This window comes from Sminthopsis crassicaudata, chromosome 1 (genome assembly GCF_048593235.1).
Source record: "Sminthopsis crassicaudata isolate SCR6 chromosome 1, ASM4859323v1, whole genome shotgun sequence".
Taxonomy (NCBI): domain Eukaryota; kingdom Metazoa; phylum Chordata; class Mammalia; order Dasyuromorphia; family Dasyuridae; genus Sminthopsis; species Sminthopsis crassicaudata.
In genome coordinates, this window is record NC_133617.1 from 525,594,855 (window position 1) to 525,612,837 (window position 17,983).

A 17,983-nucleotide genomic window follows, 5' to 3' on the forward strand; every position below is an offset into this window, starting at 1 on the left:
GCTTTTGAGTTAAAAAGTAGTTTTCCTGTTTTTAAAGTGAGCTGAGTTTTCTGACCCTTCAGGTAGAGAGCAAATCTTATGGTAGGGTCAAGAAGTACACAGTTCTAATAATTGTTTTAGAAATCAATATATTAATATTCCAAACAATTGTATGTTTTGTTTTCCCCCAGTGGCAATATGATCAACTTACAGCTACCTATCATCTACTTCTTGCTAAGAAATCTCATGGAAAACCAGTTCGATTAAGACTTCCATCTGAGAGTGGAGAACAAACAAGTACTTCTTTATTGAAAGAACAACAGGTAAATTTTAAGTCTTTTTGTTACTTAATATGATTAGTCTTAATTCTCACTGTTATGAAATAATTGTAGTGTTTGAAAAGCTAACTTTGTCAGTTAAAAGAAACCAGAATAGAACTACAAAACATGTTTTCAAAATAGAAGTATTTCAAAACATATTATTAAAAAGTCTTAACTAGGGGAGCTTTGTGTAGAAAATTAACAACTTAGACGTTAGGCTGGGAGATTAATCCAATATGAGATGATATAAGTCTGTTTTGGGAGGCAACTTTGAAGAATAAAAGTCAGATAAAAATATTTCAAATAACTGACCACTCATAAGGTGACAAAATTATAGAATTGGAAGAAATGTTAGAAGTCATCTAATTTAATACCTAACCCAATGGTCCAATCTCTTCTATAGTCTCTACACAGCAAGTAGTCACAAGTAAATGTTTGAATATAGACAATAGTTAGGCTCTCATTATTTGTGAAATATTATTTCATTTTGCAGTAAGTCCACTTTTTAGGAAGTCCTTAAAAGGATATGAAATCTCAAATACCTGTGACTTTTACCCTTTAGGCTGAGGTCTTCCATAGAGACTGAATAGTCAATCAAAAAAGACAGTTATTGAATATTAACTGTGTTAGAGGCTGTGCTAAACAACTGTGTCTACAAAGAAATAGAGAAAACCAGATCTTGCTCCCAGGAAGCTTACACTCTAATGGGGGAAAACAACATGCAAAAAACCTCTGTAATCACAAGATATGTACTGTGGAAATGGAAAGCACTGTAACTGGAAGTTCGATTTGACTTGGAGGACTGACACAACAATTAGGAAAGAGTATAAAAGGTGGGATTTGAGGTATGGAAATGGAAGTGAAGTGCAGAACATTCTAGGCATGGGAGAAAACTTGGGAAAAGGTATGAGGTTAGAATATGCAGTGTGGCATGTGAGAACTGACAAAGCCCAGTGTCTCTGGATTATAGAGCTGTAAAGAGTGTTAAATGTCAGAGGATTTTATATTTGATCGTGATAACAAGAATGAGCTTTGAGTTGGAATGGTGGATGGATTAGAGTGAGGAGAAACTAGAAGCAGAGTTGGTTAGAAGGTTATAGTGGCAGGGAAGTAGAAAACTGGAAAAAAAATTAATATCCAGTGTTTCTGATAAAGGCTTCATTTCTAAAATATATAGAGAATTGATTCAAATTTATAAGAATACAATTCATTCCCCAACTGACAAGTGGCCAAAGGATATGAACAAACAATTTTCAGATGGAGAAATTAAAGCTTTATCTAGTTATAGGAAAAAAGCTGTTGTAAGGGGCAGCTAGATGGTGCAGTGAATAGACTACCAGCCCTGAAGTCAGGAGGACCTGAGTTGAAGTCTAGTTACTTAATACTTCCTAGCTGTGTGACCCTAGGCAAGTCATTTAACTCCAATTGCCTCAGCAAAAAGGAAAAAAAAACCAAAAAACTTTAAATCCCTATTGATCAAAGAAATGCAAATTAAGACAACTCTAAGGTACTACTTCACACCTCTGATTGCCTAAGATGACAAGAAAAGACAATGATAAATGTTGGAGGGGATGTGGAAAAACTAGGACACTAATACATTGTTAGTGGAGTTGTGAACTGATGTAACCATTCTGGAGAGCAATTTGGAATTATGCCCAAAGGGCTATAAAACTGTGCATATCCTTTGATCCAGCAGTGTTTCTTCTGGGTTTGTATCCCAAAGAAATTATAGAAAAGGGAAAGGACCTACATGTGCAAAAATGTTTGTAATAGCCCTTTTAGTAGTGACAAGGAACAGGAAAGTATATACCTCTCAGTTGGGGAATGGTTGAATAAGTTATGGTATATGAAGATAATGAAATATTATTGTTCTATATAAATTGAAGAGAAGGCTGATTTCAGAAAGGCCTGGAGAGACTTACATGAAATGATGCTGAGGGACTGATGTTAATAGAACCAAAAGAATATTGTACATAGCAAAAACAAGATTATGTGATGGTCAGCTGTGATAGACTTGGCTCTTTCCAGCAGTGAAGTGATTTAGGGCAATTCCAATAGACTTGTGATGGAGAGACCTATCTGCATCCAGAGAGAGGACTATGGAAATTTTATGGATCGTAGCATAGTACACTTTGTTGTTGTTATTGTTGGTAGTTTGCTTGTTTTTCTTTTTTCTTTTTCCTTCCTTTTGATCTGATTTTTCTCGTGCAACATGATAAATGAGGAAATATATTTAGAAGAATTGCACATGTTTAACCTGTATTAGATTACTTACTGTCTACAGGAGGGGAAAGGTGGGAAAGGAGGGAAAAATTTTGGAACACAAGATTTTTGAAGCATGAATGTTGAAAATTATCTTTTCATGTATTTTGAAAAAACAAAAGCTATTATTAAAAAAGAAAAAAAAAAAGGCTATTATAGCAGCAGTCCAAGCAAGAGATGAGGAGGGTCTATATTTTTTCTACTTATCCTGCCATGACTCTACTCTCCAACCATCCTCCTCTACTCCATCAGAAAACTAACTTTTTCCTTGACTGCCCCTGACTTTTGTAGTTGAACCTTTTGATTGATTTTGCTGATATTCGGGCCTCCACATTGTTCCTGCAGTCACCCTTCTCTATCCTCCCCAGATTCCTGCTTCCTATCATTGCCTTATATGTGATCTTTCTCAGAGACACACACTGTCCTGTTGTGTACAGCCCAGTGGTCAGCACACAGTAAATTAAAGTTCTGTCTGCTTGATTATTGACATATATGAAAACATTGATGCCGTGTTTATCACATTATTAGGTAGGTTAAAGTTGGAAGGGATTTTTAACACATTAGGTGACAGAAATAGTATACAAAGGGATCTGAATCTAATAAGGTGAAATTTAACAGATTCAGGGCAATCATTGCAGTAACAAACTTTTTATATCACTTGGCACTTTGTAAAGGGCATTCTGTTTATTGTCCTTTTGAGGGCAGTTGAGCCTTCAACACTGTAGGAGGGAAGAGATACTAACAGGCATTGTTGTACTTGGTTTACCGATGAGAAAATTGAGATTCAGAGAAGTTAAGTGATCTGTTCATGGCTACTTAGTAGGAGTAAAGGGCAGGATCGGAACCCAAATTCTCCCATCAAAATTTTGTCCATTCCACTATGCTGCGTTTCATCATTACTTACTTTAAAAACAACTTTTTGACATCCATTTAAATTTTTTTTGAGCTCTAAATTCTCTCCTTCCTTCCAGTCCCTCGCCCACTCACTGAGGCTAGCAATATGATAGTGATTATACATGTAAGGACGTATTTAATTTTTACCATGTTACAAAAAAACAAACAAAAACAAAAGCAAGAAAAATAAAGAAGATGAAAAATTATGCTTCAATTTGAAACTCCGACTTCATCAGTTCTCTCTTTGGAGGTTGATAACATTTTTTATCATGGTTCTTTTGGAATTGTCCTGGATCATTGTATTGATCAAAGTTGCTAAGCTAATCATTATTATAATATTGCTGTTACTCTATATAATAGTCTCCTGATTTTGCTCATTTCACTTTGCATGGGTTCATATAAGTTCCCAGGTTTTTCTGAAATCATTGTGCTCATCATTTCTTCTAGTACAAAGTATCCCATCATGATCATATACCTCAATTTGTTCAGTCATTTGCCAATTGATGAACATTCCCTGAAATTCCAATTCTTTGCCACTACAAAAAAAGAACTGCTATAAATATTTTTACACAAAAATATTTTCCTTTTTCTTTGATCTCCTTGAGGTCCAGAACTAGTAGTAGTATTACTATGTTAAATGGGATGCACAGTTTTACAGCTTTTTGGACATAATTCCAAATTGTTCTTCAAAATAGTTGGTCTAGTTCACAATTCTACCAACAGTGCATTAGTGTCCCTATTTTTCTACATCCCTTTCAACATTTGTTTTTTATTTTTGTTAATCAGTCTGATTGGTGCTCTCACAATTAAGTTTCCAAAAATTCCCTGCAGAACTATAGGATGTGGAAGGTATGTCTAAGTGATAAATTGTGTGAAAAAGATTCGGTGTTAGCAAACTCTGAAATTCAATAATGTGAGGCTATAGAGTGTTAATGGCAACCAAAGAACTAATGAAGTGTATTAATAGGGAAAGGGGAAGGAAATAAGTCTTTATATAATGCCTACTAAGTGCCAGGTATTGTTACAAGCACTCTACAAATTTTATCTCATTTGATCCTCACTACATTCCTTGGAATTAGGTACTACTATTATCCCCATTTTACAGATGAGGAAACAGGCAAACAAGTTTAAGTGATTTGCCAAAAGTCACCCAGCTAGTTAAGTGTCTGAGAGTGGATTTGAATTTAGATCTTTCTGATCTCAGGTCCTGCATTATCCACTGCACCACAGCATGTGGTGTGTCATATAAGTATAATGTTCAGAATGAGGGAGGTATAGTTTCTCTGTACCCTGCCCTTGTTGGACTATGGAATATTGTGTTCAGTTCTTTAAATTATATTTTGGGAAGGACATTGGTATTCTGGAGCTCAGTTGATTCACAAGAAAACTCAGAATGGCGAGAATGGATGCTCTGTCATTAGGATTGGGTAAAGGAATTAGAAATGTTTAGATTGGCAAAGAAAAGGCTTGGGAGAAACATGATAACTGTACTTAAGTATTTGAAGTACTATTATGTGGAAGATTGATTATATTTATTCTGCCTTGAATCTAGAAGACATAACTAGAAGGAGGGGGTAGAATTTGCAGGGGGACAGATTTAGACTTGATTGATGCAAGGAAAGATTCCCATAAAGAGATAATCAAAAGTAGATTTTTTCATGAGGTAGAGGTTTCTTTTTAATGAGAAGCACAAGTAGAAGCTTGGTGACAATTTATCAGGAATACCACAGAAGAGATTTCTTTTAGTTATGAGTTGGGTTTGTTAGTCTTTGAAATTTTTTTTAGCTATAAGATTTCGTGGAATCCCCTTAAATTGGAAATCTAGCTTAGATTTGAAAAAGTGGTTGGTTCACAAAAGTCACCCCTCCCCATTCCTCAAATGAGCCTATCTAATTTAATGAATCTCAAAATAGTTTTTTCCTAGATAATCCAGTTAACTATTCCTCACCTCTCCTGCTTTAGCCATTGAAAAATCAGAAGAATTTGAGTTTGAAGAGTGACTCAATAATAATTATATATTTGAAACCTTAGAATTCTCACTTATTTATGAAGCATTTGAAGATATTTCATTTGCAAAGATGGTTTTAAAGTCTCTAAAAGTCATATAGGGAATTTGTCCTAAATAGAAATTAACTTAAAATTATATGTAAACTGTTCAACTTAAATATATCAATGAAGTACAAAACTAATATTGAAAATATATTGTGGGGGCAACTAGGTGGCGCAGTGGATAGAGTACCACCCTGAAGTCAGGAGGGTCTCAGACACTTAATACTTCCTAGCTGTGTGACCCTGGGCGAGTCACTTAACCCCAATTGCCTTGGAAAAAAAAAAGAAAGAAAAAATATATTGTTTAGAGATATGCAGTTGCATGTTAATTCCTCTTCTCTTCTACAATGTATGGAAATCATAATTTTGGTTGGTATTTATTGAGTTCAAAATAACAAGAAAAAAAAAAAGAAAGTAATACATCTCAAACTAGAGATCATGCATGAAGGAAAATCTAGCAATTCCTGATTTCCATGAACATAAGCTTTAATTTTAGGATACCATATGTCATAGGTTCTTTCCTACTCTAGGGTATTTTAAATTAATGATATATTTTTTCTCACTGTTTAAAAAAAACAAAATTTGCCATTTATTTTCTGTCATCTTCTCTAACTCCTCTTAATTCCAGTGCTTTCCCTCTTTAATTATTTTTTATTTATCCTATATATGTCTTGCTTTTTATTTGTTTGCATGTTATTTTCCCCTTTGGATTTTAAGTTTCTTTGGGACAAGGATTGGCCTTTACCCTTTTTACAATGCTTAGCACAGTATTTGGCACATATTAGGTGCTTAATGTTTATTGATTGATATGATATCTGTTGATAAGGATTTATCAGAGAAGATTTTGAACCTTAACCTAAAATGATTGATATTTACTAATATCTGCTAGCTCTACATGCCTTTAAGTACACAGATAATGTTCATTCTTTTTAGTTTTGTTGAATTTTTAAAAATGTGTTGTACGGTAATTTTTAAATGATTAGAGTGTGATATAAGACATTAACTTTTTCCATACTGCAATGAGCTTCATTCAGTAACTTTTTTGTAGCTTGCAAAACACTGGACAGAATCAAACGATGTGGGATCTAAGCCATTAACTCCAATATTGTGCAGAGCAGCCAAAAAGAAATTGGAGAACAAAGAAAATGTGTGCACACCTAAGTCTGCTAAGTCTGCTATGAAGGATGAAGAACATTTTGTACTGCCCATTCCAAAGACTCCTGTTAGCAAGAGTGTTCATGAAAGAGGAATACTAACTGTACCAAATCCTCCTCCTTACAAAGGTATAGATTGTATGCATTAGAAGTTTGGGTAAAGTAGTAATGAAAAAATAGATGTCCCTTTGAAGTATCCTTACATCAAAGAAGTCCAGTGCTTGAATGGGAATTTAGAGATGGATGGTCAACCTTTCCGAAAGGATCTTCTATAGTTTCTGATATTTAGAGTGCAAGTGTAGTCAACTCTCAGTTATTCACAATTCACATTTGAAGCCATTGAGGGAGACGTCTACTTATTTTCTGAAATGTTGGAGAATTGCAGCTGCTTCAATGCCAGGCCTTTACCTGTCACAGACAAACTTATTGGTAGGAACAGAAAAGATTCCCTGATGTTACTAGAAGGTAGGAATGGTCTTTTGAAGAAATTAGTATTTCATTTAAATGCAAATAACAGATGTCAATTGATAGATACTTAGCATTTGCTTGGATTATTTCTGACTTAATAATGGAAGGTAGCATAATAGGGCAATGTAAAGTACTCAAAATTTGGAATGTGAAGACATGCCTATGAAGTCCAGCTTTGCTACTTATTACTCCTACTTTCAAGTCAGCCATTTACAGGATATAAGATGCAGAGTTGTAAAAGTTCTTCCTTGTTCTGTTTCTATCATCATAATCTTATGGTTTAGAAGAGACTTGTATTTATCTAGGTACTTTATTGGCCCAGACGACTTTGACCAAAAGCAATAGGGAACAAAGTGGCAGAAAACATAGTTAAATTTTTCTTTTTTTCTCAGAATTATGAGACTTCACATTCAGGGAAACATGTTTCCTTTAGAACTGTAGTTCTTTTTTTTTTTTTTTTAATTACTTCCTGAATATCATTCAATCATCAGTCAAGGATCACCTAGCAGTTGTTTATACCTACATTAACCTGCATCAAAATGCATGTCTTTCTGTCTGGGCAAAAGTTAGTTTCTTTCAGTCACTTTTCTCCCTGAATATTGGGTTTCTTTTTACCCTTTTTTCCCTCATCCACCTCTAATTTCGGTCACATTTTTAAGACAACTAGTCATCTATACTCAAATATGTTGCTAAATCTACTTGGTGAAGCAAGGGGCTTGGAAGAGTGGCTTTCACAGCTTCCCTCAGCATTTTTCAGACAATGTTACTTGTTCAAGAGTTTACACATCATATAATCTATTTTACAGTTGAGGAAATTGACATCCTTAGCAACTAAATTGCTTACACCTGGTCAGATATGTAATTAGTAATTGGAATTTGAACCAAATTTCTTTGACTCCAAATCTAGAGCTCTATTAGAAATTTCATTTTAAGTCTTTTAGCCTTCTTTTAGCCTTCTATACTTTCATATACTCCACATTTCAGTTAAACCACCTTCTTGCTATTCTTCCGACATAACATTCTGTCTTTTGTTTTATATTTTTTTGCACTCATGTTTGTTTCTGGACTCACTAATTTGAACTTAGCTCAAATACCACCTCTGACAGGCCTTCCCTGATACCCTAATTGCTAATACCTTCCCCTCCAAATTAACATTTTGCTAGCCTTAGAAAATATGAGCTTTTTGAGGGCAGAAACTGTTTTCTTTTTGTATCTTCAATGAGTTGCACGGTGTCTGGCCCTTCTATTAATTGTTTTTTCCTGTGTCCTTTTTCAATTTGAATTCATTAAATAAGTTGTGTGTTGATTTGACTTTTGAGGGTCTTGTGAAGTTTTTTATAGAATTTATATTATTTATTTATCCCTTGCAATACATGTTGAAGTAAAAGCTGCAACTATCTGTACAGTAGTAATTCCTTTCTTTTATTTATTATATCGAAGGGATGATGATGGAGTGTCCCATATAAAGACTTTTCTTGGTGTCCTTGCCATAATAAGAAGCTAGACACAATTCTTTTTTTATTTCCCTGGCTCCCCCTGCTCTCTACTTAAATTAAGAATTTTAAAAATATTTATTCCATTCTTTACTTTTATTTAGGGTATGAGTTTTTATTTATTTATTTATTTTTTGAGTTTTAAGGTCCAAATTCTTTCTTACCTTTTAACTCCTTTACTTATTGAAAAGGCAAGCAATATATCACTTATACATGTCATGCAAAACATGCAAAAATATTAGCCATTATGTTGATTGTATTAATATGAATTAGTTCCTTTCCTCCACTTGGATGATTTACAGACTTTAGGCTCTAAATGTGAGATTGTTAGGCTCTAAATATGAGCTTGTTATTCAACCATTGAGTTGATGAAAAAAAAAAAACTATAGCCATATTGATATTCTCAGTCCTATGTGTGTGTGTGTTAAAAACTTTTAAGGAAAAAAAAAAAAACTTCTAAGAGGTGACTTGAGTTGCTAGATGTCTAAAAGCCTATGATGTGGAAAAGAGGGTTGGATTTGTCTTGCTTTGTCCCAGAGAACAGAACTAGAAGCAATAAGTGGAAATTTCAGAGAGGCAGGCTTGGAATTAATGTAAGGAAAACTTTCTGACATATCCTAAGAATCAAATTAGCAGCCTTAGTAGGTGATGGGTTCCTCTTTACTTGAAGACTTTAAGCATCTTTTACTTGTTAAGAATGTTGCAAAGGGGAATGATTCTTAGTGATTGCACAAGTTGACATCCCTTCTAGTGCTGATTTCCTGTAAAGAATAGTTTAGCATTGTAAGTTTATAGATTGAGTTAGAAGGGATCTTTAAGATCCCAAAGATCCCCTTCTGCTCCCCCTCCACTTCTCCTCTTTTACATACAATCCAAGACCCAGGAAACTAAATGGTTTTCTTAAAGTCAATCAGATGGTAGCAGACATGAGATCTGAAACCAAGTTCTCTGAATACAAATCTTGGGTTTTTCCACTTTGTTTCTAGGTAGATGTGTTAAAATGGAAAGTAGAAAAAAGACTGGCATGGTCTTTAAAACATTGTAATATAGAAGAGAGCCATATGGTCCAACTTAGGAAAATGTATTAAGGAACTTATCCTATCATCTCACTCAAGTTATGAGTAAATTTTCTTAAACATTATATAAACATCCTTATCTAATTTTTTCTTTTACTCATTCTCTTATTAAGTATAACTGAGAAAGGATATTCAGCAAGATAAAGCATTTACTCAATTTGGCACAGGGTCTTTTGCAGTGCTGACATACTGCCTCTTATTAACTATGTGATCATGGCAAATTCTTTAATCTCTGAGTCTCTTCAGCAATTTCCTAAAATTTGTTTTTCAAGTTATACATGGGTTGTAATCAGTGTTGGTGGAGGGAGTTCTCGCACTGGAAAATTATGCTAATGAAATCATAGTTTTGTGTCTTTTTAATACCCTATCTTGGCATTACCATGAATCTTTAAAAGTGGTTTTAAGTTTAAATATGCTTTTCTTTAGTATCTTTCTAAAGTTGCTTATAAAGATGATTTTCCTTTTGATTTCTCTAAGTATATAAGAGAAGTCTACTCCAACCTCTTTTCTTGCTTTGATGACAACATGAGGCAAGAAGAATTGAAGCATTTGAGCAGATTCTAACTACTCTCCACTGTTCCCATCATTTAAAAGCTAGCAATCACTGTATTACTTGATAATCTCTACTTTTATATATTTTCTGAGCTTCGTTTTTGCCATTACCATGAAAGGGAACCAATGACAATATGTACTGATTGTTAAATTTTGACATTCTGATGAGAATTTTATTTAGAGAAATAATAGTATTTGAAATTTCTAAGAAAAAATTTTTAGATATTGATAATAATTTTCAATTTTAAAATATATGTACAACTTAAATTTTATGTACTTTTTTTTGTCCATCAGAGAGAAATCAGTGCAAGGAAGAAATACTGATTAGAAGTATAAATCCAGAGAAATCAAAGGAATTACCAACAGCCATTATTAGTCCTGAGAGACGGTAAGTATTTATAGTTTCTTAAATAACAAGTTCACCTAAGAAGTGACCAGATTTCCTCAGGTCATATACTCAATGATATGCTATCAGATATGAACAACTCTATTTAAATTATTCTCTAGATTATATAATCCTTCTATGTGCTGTTAGATTAAGTCTAGTCTGACATTATGGAATTAGTGTATGAAGGAGCAGGGAGTATTGTGCAAAAGACCCTGAACAGCAGCAAGAGACTTGCATTCTAATCCTGGCTTTGACACTAAAATCAACTGTTAGTCATTTCTGTGAACTACAAGGTTTCTCCCCCCACCCCCCCTTTTTTTTTTTTTTCTGTAAAATTAGGTGATTGGGCTAGATTATTTCTAAGATTCACTCCAGATCTTTGATTCTGTAAAATAATGATTTAGTTCATTGTTTAGTACAGAATAGAACCTTTGTCAAGGTTCCTTCAGGTGAACATAGGAATCTCTTAACCTCCTTGGGCCTTGGTTTCCCTGTCTACAATATGATAGGTTTGAGTTTGAAACCTTGAGATTCCTTTAGGAATAGCGTCTATGATCTGCATCTCTTATCATTGAAAAGACACAAATAACTTTGACCAATTTGGATTGACTTTACTCTTTAAGGTGTTTGTTTACGGATAGTTTTGTTGATTCTCTCAATTTACAAAGGCATTTAATGATAATAATAATGATAGCTAATATTTATATAGCATTTACTATGTATCAGGCACTGTGCTAAATGCTTTATAATTATTATTTCATTTGATCCTCACAACAACCGTGGGAGATAGATGCTTTTATTATATATATAGTAACCCTCTGTTACAGATGAAGAAACCGAGGTAGAGTTTATATGACTTCCTCAGGTCAAACAACAAGTAAATGTCAGGAGAATGAACTCAGGTTTGAATTCAGATCTTTCTAATTTTAGGCCCAGTGATTTGTCCACTTTGGCAACAAATTTAACAAACTAATTTCGGTTTTTAAGTAGATTAAAAGTTCCCATCCCCTGTCAAATGCCAGTTTAGGTAAATGACAAAGAAAATGAAATTGTTGGGAAGCATCTTAAAAGTTTAGGTAAATGACAAAGAAAATGAAATTGTTGGGAAGCAATGTTGTCTAACACTTTTCTTCTTCTTCTTCTTCTTCTTCTTCTTCTTCTTCTTCTTCTTCTTCTTCTTCTTCTTCTTCTTCTTTCTTCTTTCTTCTTTCTTCTTCCTTCTTTTTCTTCTTCCTTCTTTTTCTTCTTCCTTCTTTTTCTTCTTCTTCTTCTTCTTCTTTCTTCTTCTTCTTCTTCTTCTTCTTCTTCTTCTTCTTCTTCTTCTTCTTCTTCTTCTTCTTCTTCTTCTTCTTTCTTCTTCTTTCTTCTTCTTCTTTCTTCTTTCTTCTTCTTTCTTCTTCTTTCTTCTTCTTCTTTCTTCTTCTTTCTTCTTCTTTCTTCTTCTTCTTCTCCTCCTCCTCCTCCTGCCCAGGGTCACATAGCTAGGGAGTATTAAGTGTCTGAGACTAGATTTGAACTCAGGTCCTCCTGACTTCAAGGCTAGTGCTACCTAACTACCCTGATCATACTCTTCTTACTTAATAAGTTGCTTGTATGTTGTTATATTTAGGAATACAATTAATCCAAAAAACATAGATGTTTTAAAAATCAGTTTGGGTTTTTGATACTCTTTATAATATTAAAAATATAATTAAAAAAATAAATCTTACCATAAAGGTTTTGTTGAAACTTTGTTTCAAATAAGGGGGGAGGGCGTCCTGTAACAGAAAATTTTGCAGAAAGCTGTCAAAATATATTTATGGCTACATTTTTCTTTTAAAGATGCCGTTCGGTGGAATTGGATCTTAATCAAGCACATAGAGACAGTCCTCAAAAGAGAAAAGGAACCAAAATGTTTGGAAGTCTTGAAAGGGGGTTAGATAAAATGATTACAATGCTTACTCCAAACAAAAAGAAGGGATCTACTAGAGATGGACCAAGAAGACTAAGGGTAAATTTATTTTTAAAAAGGAAAAAAATATATACATTGAGTTTAACATATTTCTATTCCAGTTTCCGTGTGTGAAAGGGGGAAAGGAGGTCAAACCCTTCATCCATGCTTTTATGTACATCTTGCTTATCCCAATTATGTATATATAGTGAGTTCTCCTTCCATCTTATATCTTCTCTTCTATTATATCTTTTTTTCCTCTTTTCTTTCCTTAAATGTTATGGAGTTAATCTATTTGCTTTTTGGTCATCAGCCCACAGTGTTTCTTTTTTGGGTCCAGCATTTTCTTCTTTTTAATTATATTGCCAACCTCAGTTTCTGGATTGAGACTTTGTGCCAGGGCTAGATTCTGTTGTCTCCTATACTCTTGGATGTTAGGCCTGCTTGATTGTACGCTTGTGGTATGGTTGTTAGATTAGGTAGCCTGGGATCCTTGGCATCTGGGTCTATGGCTGATGACCAAACATGGGTAGCATAGGTCTTTTTGTGTTTACTCCTTGCACAGTTCTCTCCCTGGAATTAGTTGTATCCCCTGCTGTGGTAGTGACAGACCCCAGCCAGATGTCCTTGATTGTGCTGGTCACAAGAGTCCTTGCAAGGCTCTTTGCTGGTGTTTAGTGGGTGCTGTGTTGGCCTGTGTCTTCTGCTACAGTACTTGGTGCCCTGTGGGCCCATCTTCTTCTGTAGTACTGGGGCTCCCTGGGTGCTCTGTGGCTGTCTTCTTTTGGGGTTTAGGCTCTAGGACTCTGGTTTGAGGCCACCTTGGAGGAGTTGGGTATATACCCACTACCCAGCCTTGTCTACGTGTGCAGTAACCCAGATGGACCTGGCTTTGTGTATGGCTTCTACAGTACAGGGCAAGCATCCTCCTGGCTTTATAACCTATGCCTCACCTCTGACTTCTTCCTCCCTCAAGTGCTAACAGATTTCTGATAGTCTTAGACTGTTCTAGCTAATGCTCTTTTTTTTTTTTTTTTTTGGTTCTCTTCATCATTGTTCCTAGGGTGCATTTTTAGAATTGTACTATACTTGGAATTTTTTATTGTAGATGAGATCTACATAGAACTTAACGTTTTTTCACCTTAATTTGAAGTATGTAAATATTATGATCTTATAATTAATTAGTCATTAGGAATTTACTTATTAATAGCTCTCTTCATCCTTACTACAGTGCTATCAATTGCTCCTTTCTTTTAAGAATTCCAACGTTATGGAAGAAGAATGAAGGTAGCTTGATTGGTAGATTGTGTTAATCTGGCTTGGTAGGTAGGGGAAATCTCCTGGCCTGGCCATCAGTGGAGTTGTTTCTTGTTCTCTTTCTCCTAGCAATTACTAGGATGATCTTGGGCAAATCACTTCTCTTCTTAGGGTCTGTTTTCTGTAAAATAAGAAAATTAAACTTGATGCTTCTCAGGTCATTTATTGTTCTCCCATTCTTTGAAAGGAACTACAAAAAAAAAGGAGTAGAAATTTATTAATTCCTGCTTGTTATTGTCAAATTTCAGTTTCTCTTCATTTATGTTCATGATCCATGTGTGATTTTTTAAAAGTAGTTAGAAAAATGAGACAAGGATGACCTGTTGTACTCGTTATGGCTTTATACAGAATATATTGCCATTTAGCTATTCTGACAAAAAAACCCCCACTTCATTAATTCAGCATTGAATGTTTAATATAATTAATACTCTCTCCCTATCTCCCTAGTTTTCCTTATTTTTATTTTATTTTATTATTATTTTTTTTTGATGGACTAAAGTGTTTTCATGAATTTGTCTTAGGAGTTTTTTTTAATTTATTTTTATTTTTTTTTCCTTTGTATGAAGCAGTACCTTGTTTTAGTTAAAATCATTTTAAAACTGGAAGGAATGTTGGGGATTATTTAGTCCAGTTTTTTAAAGCTGATCTGAAACCAGCACTTAGACTGCTTCTAACTTCCTAATTTCCAGGCTATTGCCCATGAAGCTATGTGTAAGTGGAAGATCCCTGGGTTGGGAGTCAGGAGACCACCTCTCATATTTGGTGGTAGCTTTAGTCTGAGCAAAAGCCTTTGTTTTTTCCTCTGTTAAATGGAAATAAAAATACCTGCAGTACTTGCAGATCTGTTGTGAGAGACGACATATAGAGATATTCCTTGCAAATTGTAAATTATTATGTATGTGTCAGCAGTTATTGTTTTTATATGTTAAATTTTGAATTTAAAATCAGATAAAGTCTTCATTTTGTAAAAGATTCCTTTATATGGTAAGCCTTTTTATGTTTTATTTTCAGATTATTAAGGGTAAGGAGGTGAGGAGCACAGAAACTTAATACTAACTTGTTTATTGAACTACTGCTTATTGAATACCAATTAGAAATGTAGATAAACATTTTGAAATTTATGATCAAGTCTGTGGAAAAATAATCTGATTTGTTATATATAGAAGGAATACTTGTTATGTAAAACATGTTTTTTTTTTTGTTTTGTTTTGTTTTTAAACATCACCATAGATTCTTTTGTCTGTGGTTTGATTCTCTTGCATCATTTGTCCAGAGGAGGTATATACCATTATGCATTATCCAGATTATTTGCTTCAATTTTCTTCTGTTTATATTTCCGTACTTGTTAGTATTACCACTATAGAATGGGAAGGAAAGAAGGTCAAATCTGATAACTTGGCTATCAGAAACTTATCATTTCTGATTTAAAAACAGAAACAAAATAATACATTTGGAGGAGAGAATGTTAAAATCAAAATTTACATTTTGGAATTTCACTAAGCTTTCCCTATCTACATATTATCTTTTTCTGTGGTAGGTTTTGAAAGTAGAGCTTTGGATTGTATAAGTCTGAAGTTATTAGTGGATGTGAATTGTTACTAGATAAACATGGTGATAATGAGGGCTCTCTTTTCTGTTGGTTCTTTTAGGCTCACTATAATGTGACCACAACCAGATTAGTTAATCCAGATCAACTTTTGGCTGAAATAATTTCTATCCTTCCACAAAAACATGTTGACTTTGTACAGAAAGGGTAAGTACCAAACTTGGATTTGAAACCCTGCCCTGATATTTTTTATCTTGCTGATCATGCCAGGTCACTAATTTTTCTGAGTCTTGGTTTCCTCATCCAGTAAATGGGGATAATGATACTTTTTTAAATAAATCATAAAGCAATATATAAATTTAAGTTCTATTAGGTGATAAAGTCAAACCATCTTATTAAAAAGATTGCATTTTTTTTTATAGTTTATTTTGTGTTTTGTTTTAATTTTAAATAATCTACCTCTACCACTCCTGCTCTGCAAAAAGACTTTTCTGTTGTTTTTGGTCCAATTTAGAAGCCATCCCCTCAAGGATCTTTCCTGAATCCTCTTACCTAGAAGTTATCTGTCCATTCTCTGAAGGACTTTTCTACTTCTCACATATATTTGGCAAAGGGAAAGGGGAAATAATGAGTAGTTTAACTGGATGGAGGTGAAGGTTGTGTAAGGTTATTGAAAGCTATAATATTTCTTGGAATTCTTTTTTAACCAATCACAAAGTGAGTTCACTAGTCCTCCAAAAAGAGATGATAAGGTTGCTTTTTGTTTTTTAAAAATTATTTTTAAATTTTTTATTATCTGGAGTGACATGGTTCCTTTGAAATGGACTATTCTCATTTTGTATTGTGATAAACTAACCTTTTTTTGTGGGGAAAAGAAAAAAGATGTCCTACTAAAAGGTCAGTATTGTCCTAATATGCAAAGGATAGCTATTCACAAAGCAACAAGACAGACAAAATGACTTCATGCACTTGATTTTATAGAATTATACTAGAAATAGTATAACATTTAAAGTTAACTCCACTGAAAGATTTGAGTAGAACCAGAAGAATATATGACAAAAGCTTGGTGTGTGTGTGGTTTTATTAAAAAACAAAACAAAACAAAAAAACAACCCAGTACAATGTAAAATAAGCTATTTTATTTGGAGAAAGGCAGAATTCTAGTAGTATTTTTTTAAACTTCCTTATTTCTTAGTATTCTCATTCAGCTTCACTATAGCATGATAACCATGTTGACTTGAAATTGTATACCTTAATACATTGCTTAATGTGAAAAATGATTGTCTGTTTTATCTATTAGGCTCAGAATTGTCTTACATGTCAAATATGTTATCCAGACAATTTATGACTTCCTTACTAACTACTTTCTTATCTTGTTTTTCACAGCTATAAACTGAAGTGTCAAACACAGTCAGATTTTGGCAAAGTGACAATGCAGTTTGAGCTAGAAGTTTGCCAACTTAGCAAACCTGAGGTGGTGGGTATCAGGAGGCAAAGGCTTAAAGGTGATGCTTGGGTTTATAAGAGATTAGTTGAAGATATTCTTTCTAGCTGTAAGGTGTAATTAATGCATGATTTATATAGCCTATAGGCTAAATGTGTATGTTAGACTACCCCACTAAGAACATGGCTTGATCACTTTGAATTTTAGACCACTGGAGCCAAAAATGTATCCAAAAAGGACTATTTTAAGAACCAGTGTCTTTTTTGTTTTCAAACAGAAGACATTTTATGTATGAATCTAAGGCAATCCCATCTGTTGTTATCCATTACTGTCTTTTTTAATCATGTACCTTTGCATATTAATAACTGTTGACTTTCTTATATTCATTTCCTTTTGTGAATGTGAGCTTGTAACTCTGTCTTTGATGTTCAGTTTCTTTCTGGAATAAAATAACTTAATGAATAAAGCATATAGCTCATCTTTTTTTGCACTTGAGATTATCATCTGAATAAAACATTGAATGCCTTTCTAACTCTTAAGTAAAGACCATTTTTGGTATGTTTTATCAGATATCAAGTATGCCTTGGGCAGAAAAACAGATAAGAATTAATTTGCATAATTTTTTCCTATATCTGTTCTAAGTAGGATTTATGGAGATCGTTAACTAAGTCACAGCTGTGGTTATCAGAGTTAAACAACATGTTCAATGTGTTGAATAAAATAGAATTGTCATCAATAAATATGTAGTGTTTGAACTATGAATTTACATATTATATTTCAATATGATAATTTCTCTAAGTCTTAACTACCATAGAGCCTTATGCATAGTAGGTACATAATAATAATTTTAGGAATGAATAAATGCTTGACTAAGCTTTATATTTATGTTTAACTTTAACTTTAATATTGGTCTTTAAGGTTAGAACTAGAATTATCCCAGGATAGCTTTTACTGGACTGAACTGATTATTGAATGAATAGTTCCTTTGTCTAAGCAATAATGAAAGAACATTTAATTTTACCAGTTTACTTTTCAACTGGATTACTGCAAGATCATTAGGAGTTTAGAATTGTCATTATTAGAGGATCTACTACCGATCATTTTGGATCTA

General features: G+C 33.6%; 1 protein-coding gene across 4 annotated transcripts in view; it reads left to right on the plus strand.

Annotated features, from left to right (window-relative positions):
• MELK (maternal embryonic leucine zipper kinase) overlaps window positions 1-17,338 on the plus strand; it is an 88,883-nt gene extending 71,545 nt beyond the window's left edge. For all 4 annotated transcript variants that reach the window (XM_074281758.1, XM_074281757.1, XM_074281755.1 and 1 more), the window contains exons 12-17: window positions 171-302; window positions 6,553-6,787; window positions 10,542-10,635; window positions 12,457-12,625; window positions 15,532-15,635; window positions 16,815-17,338. In XM_074281758.1, the coding sequence (XP_074137859.1) occupies window positions 171-302; window positions 6,553-6,787; window positions 10,542-10,635; window positions 12,457-12,625; window positions 15,532-15,635; window positions 16,815-16,992 (912 nt within the window). In that variant the 3' untranslated portion in view covers window positions 16,993-17,338. The remainder of the gene's footprint in view (window positions 1-170; window positions 303-6,552; window positions 6,788-10,541; window positions 10,636-12,456; window positions 12,626-15,531; window positions 15,636-16,814) is intronic.
• Window positions 17,339-17,983: the final 645 nt, after the last annotated feature.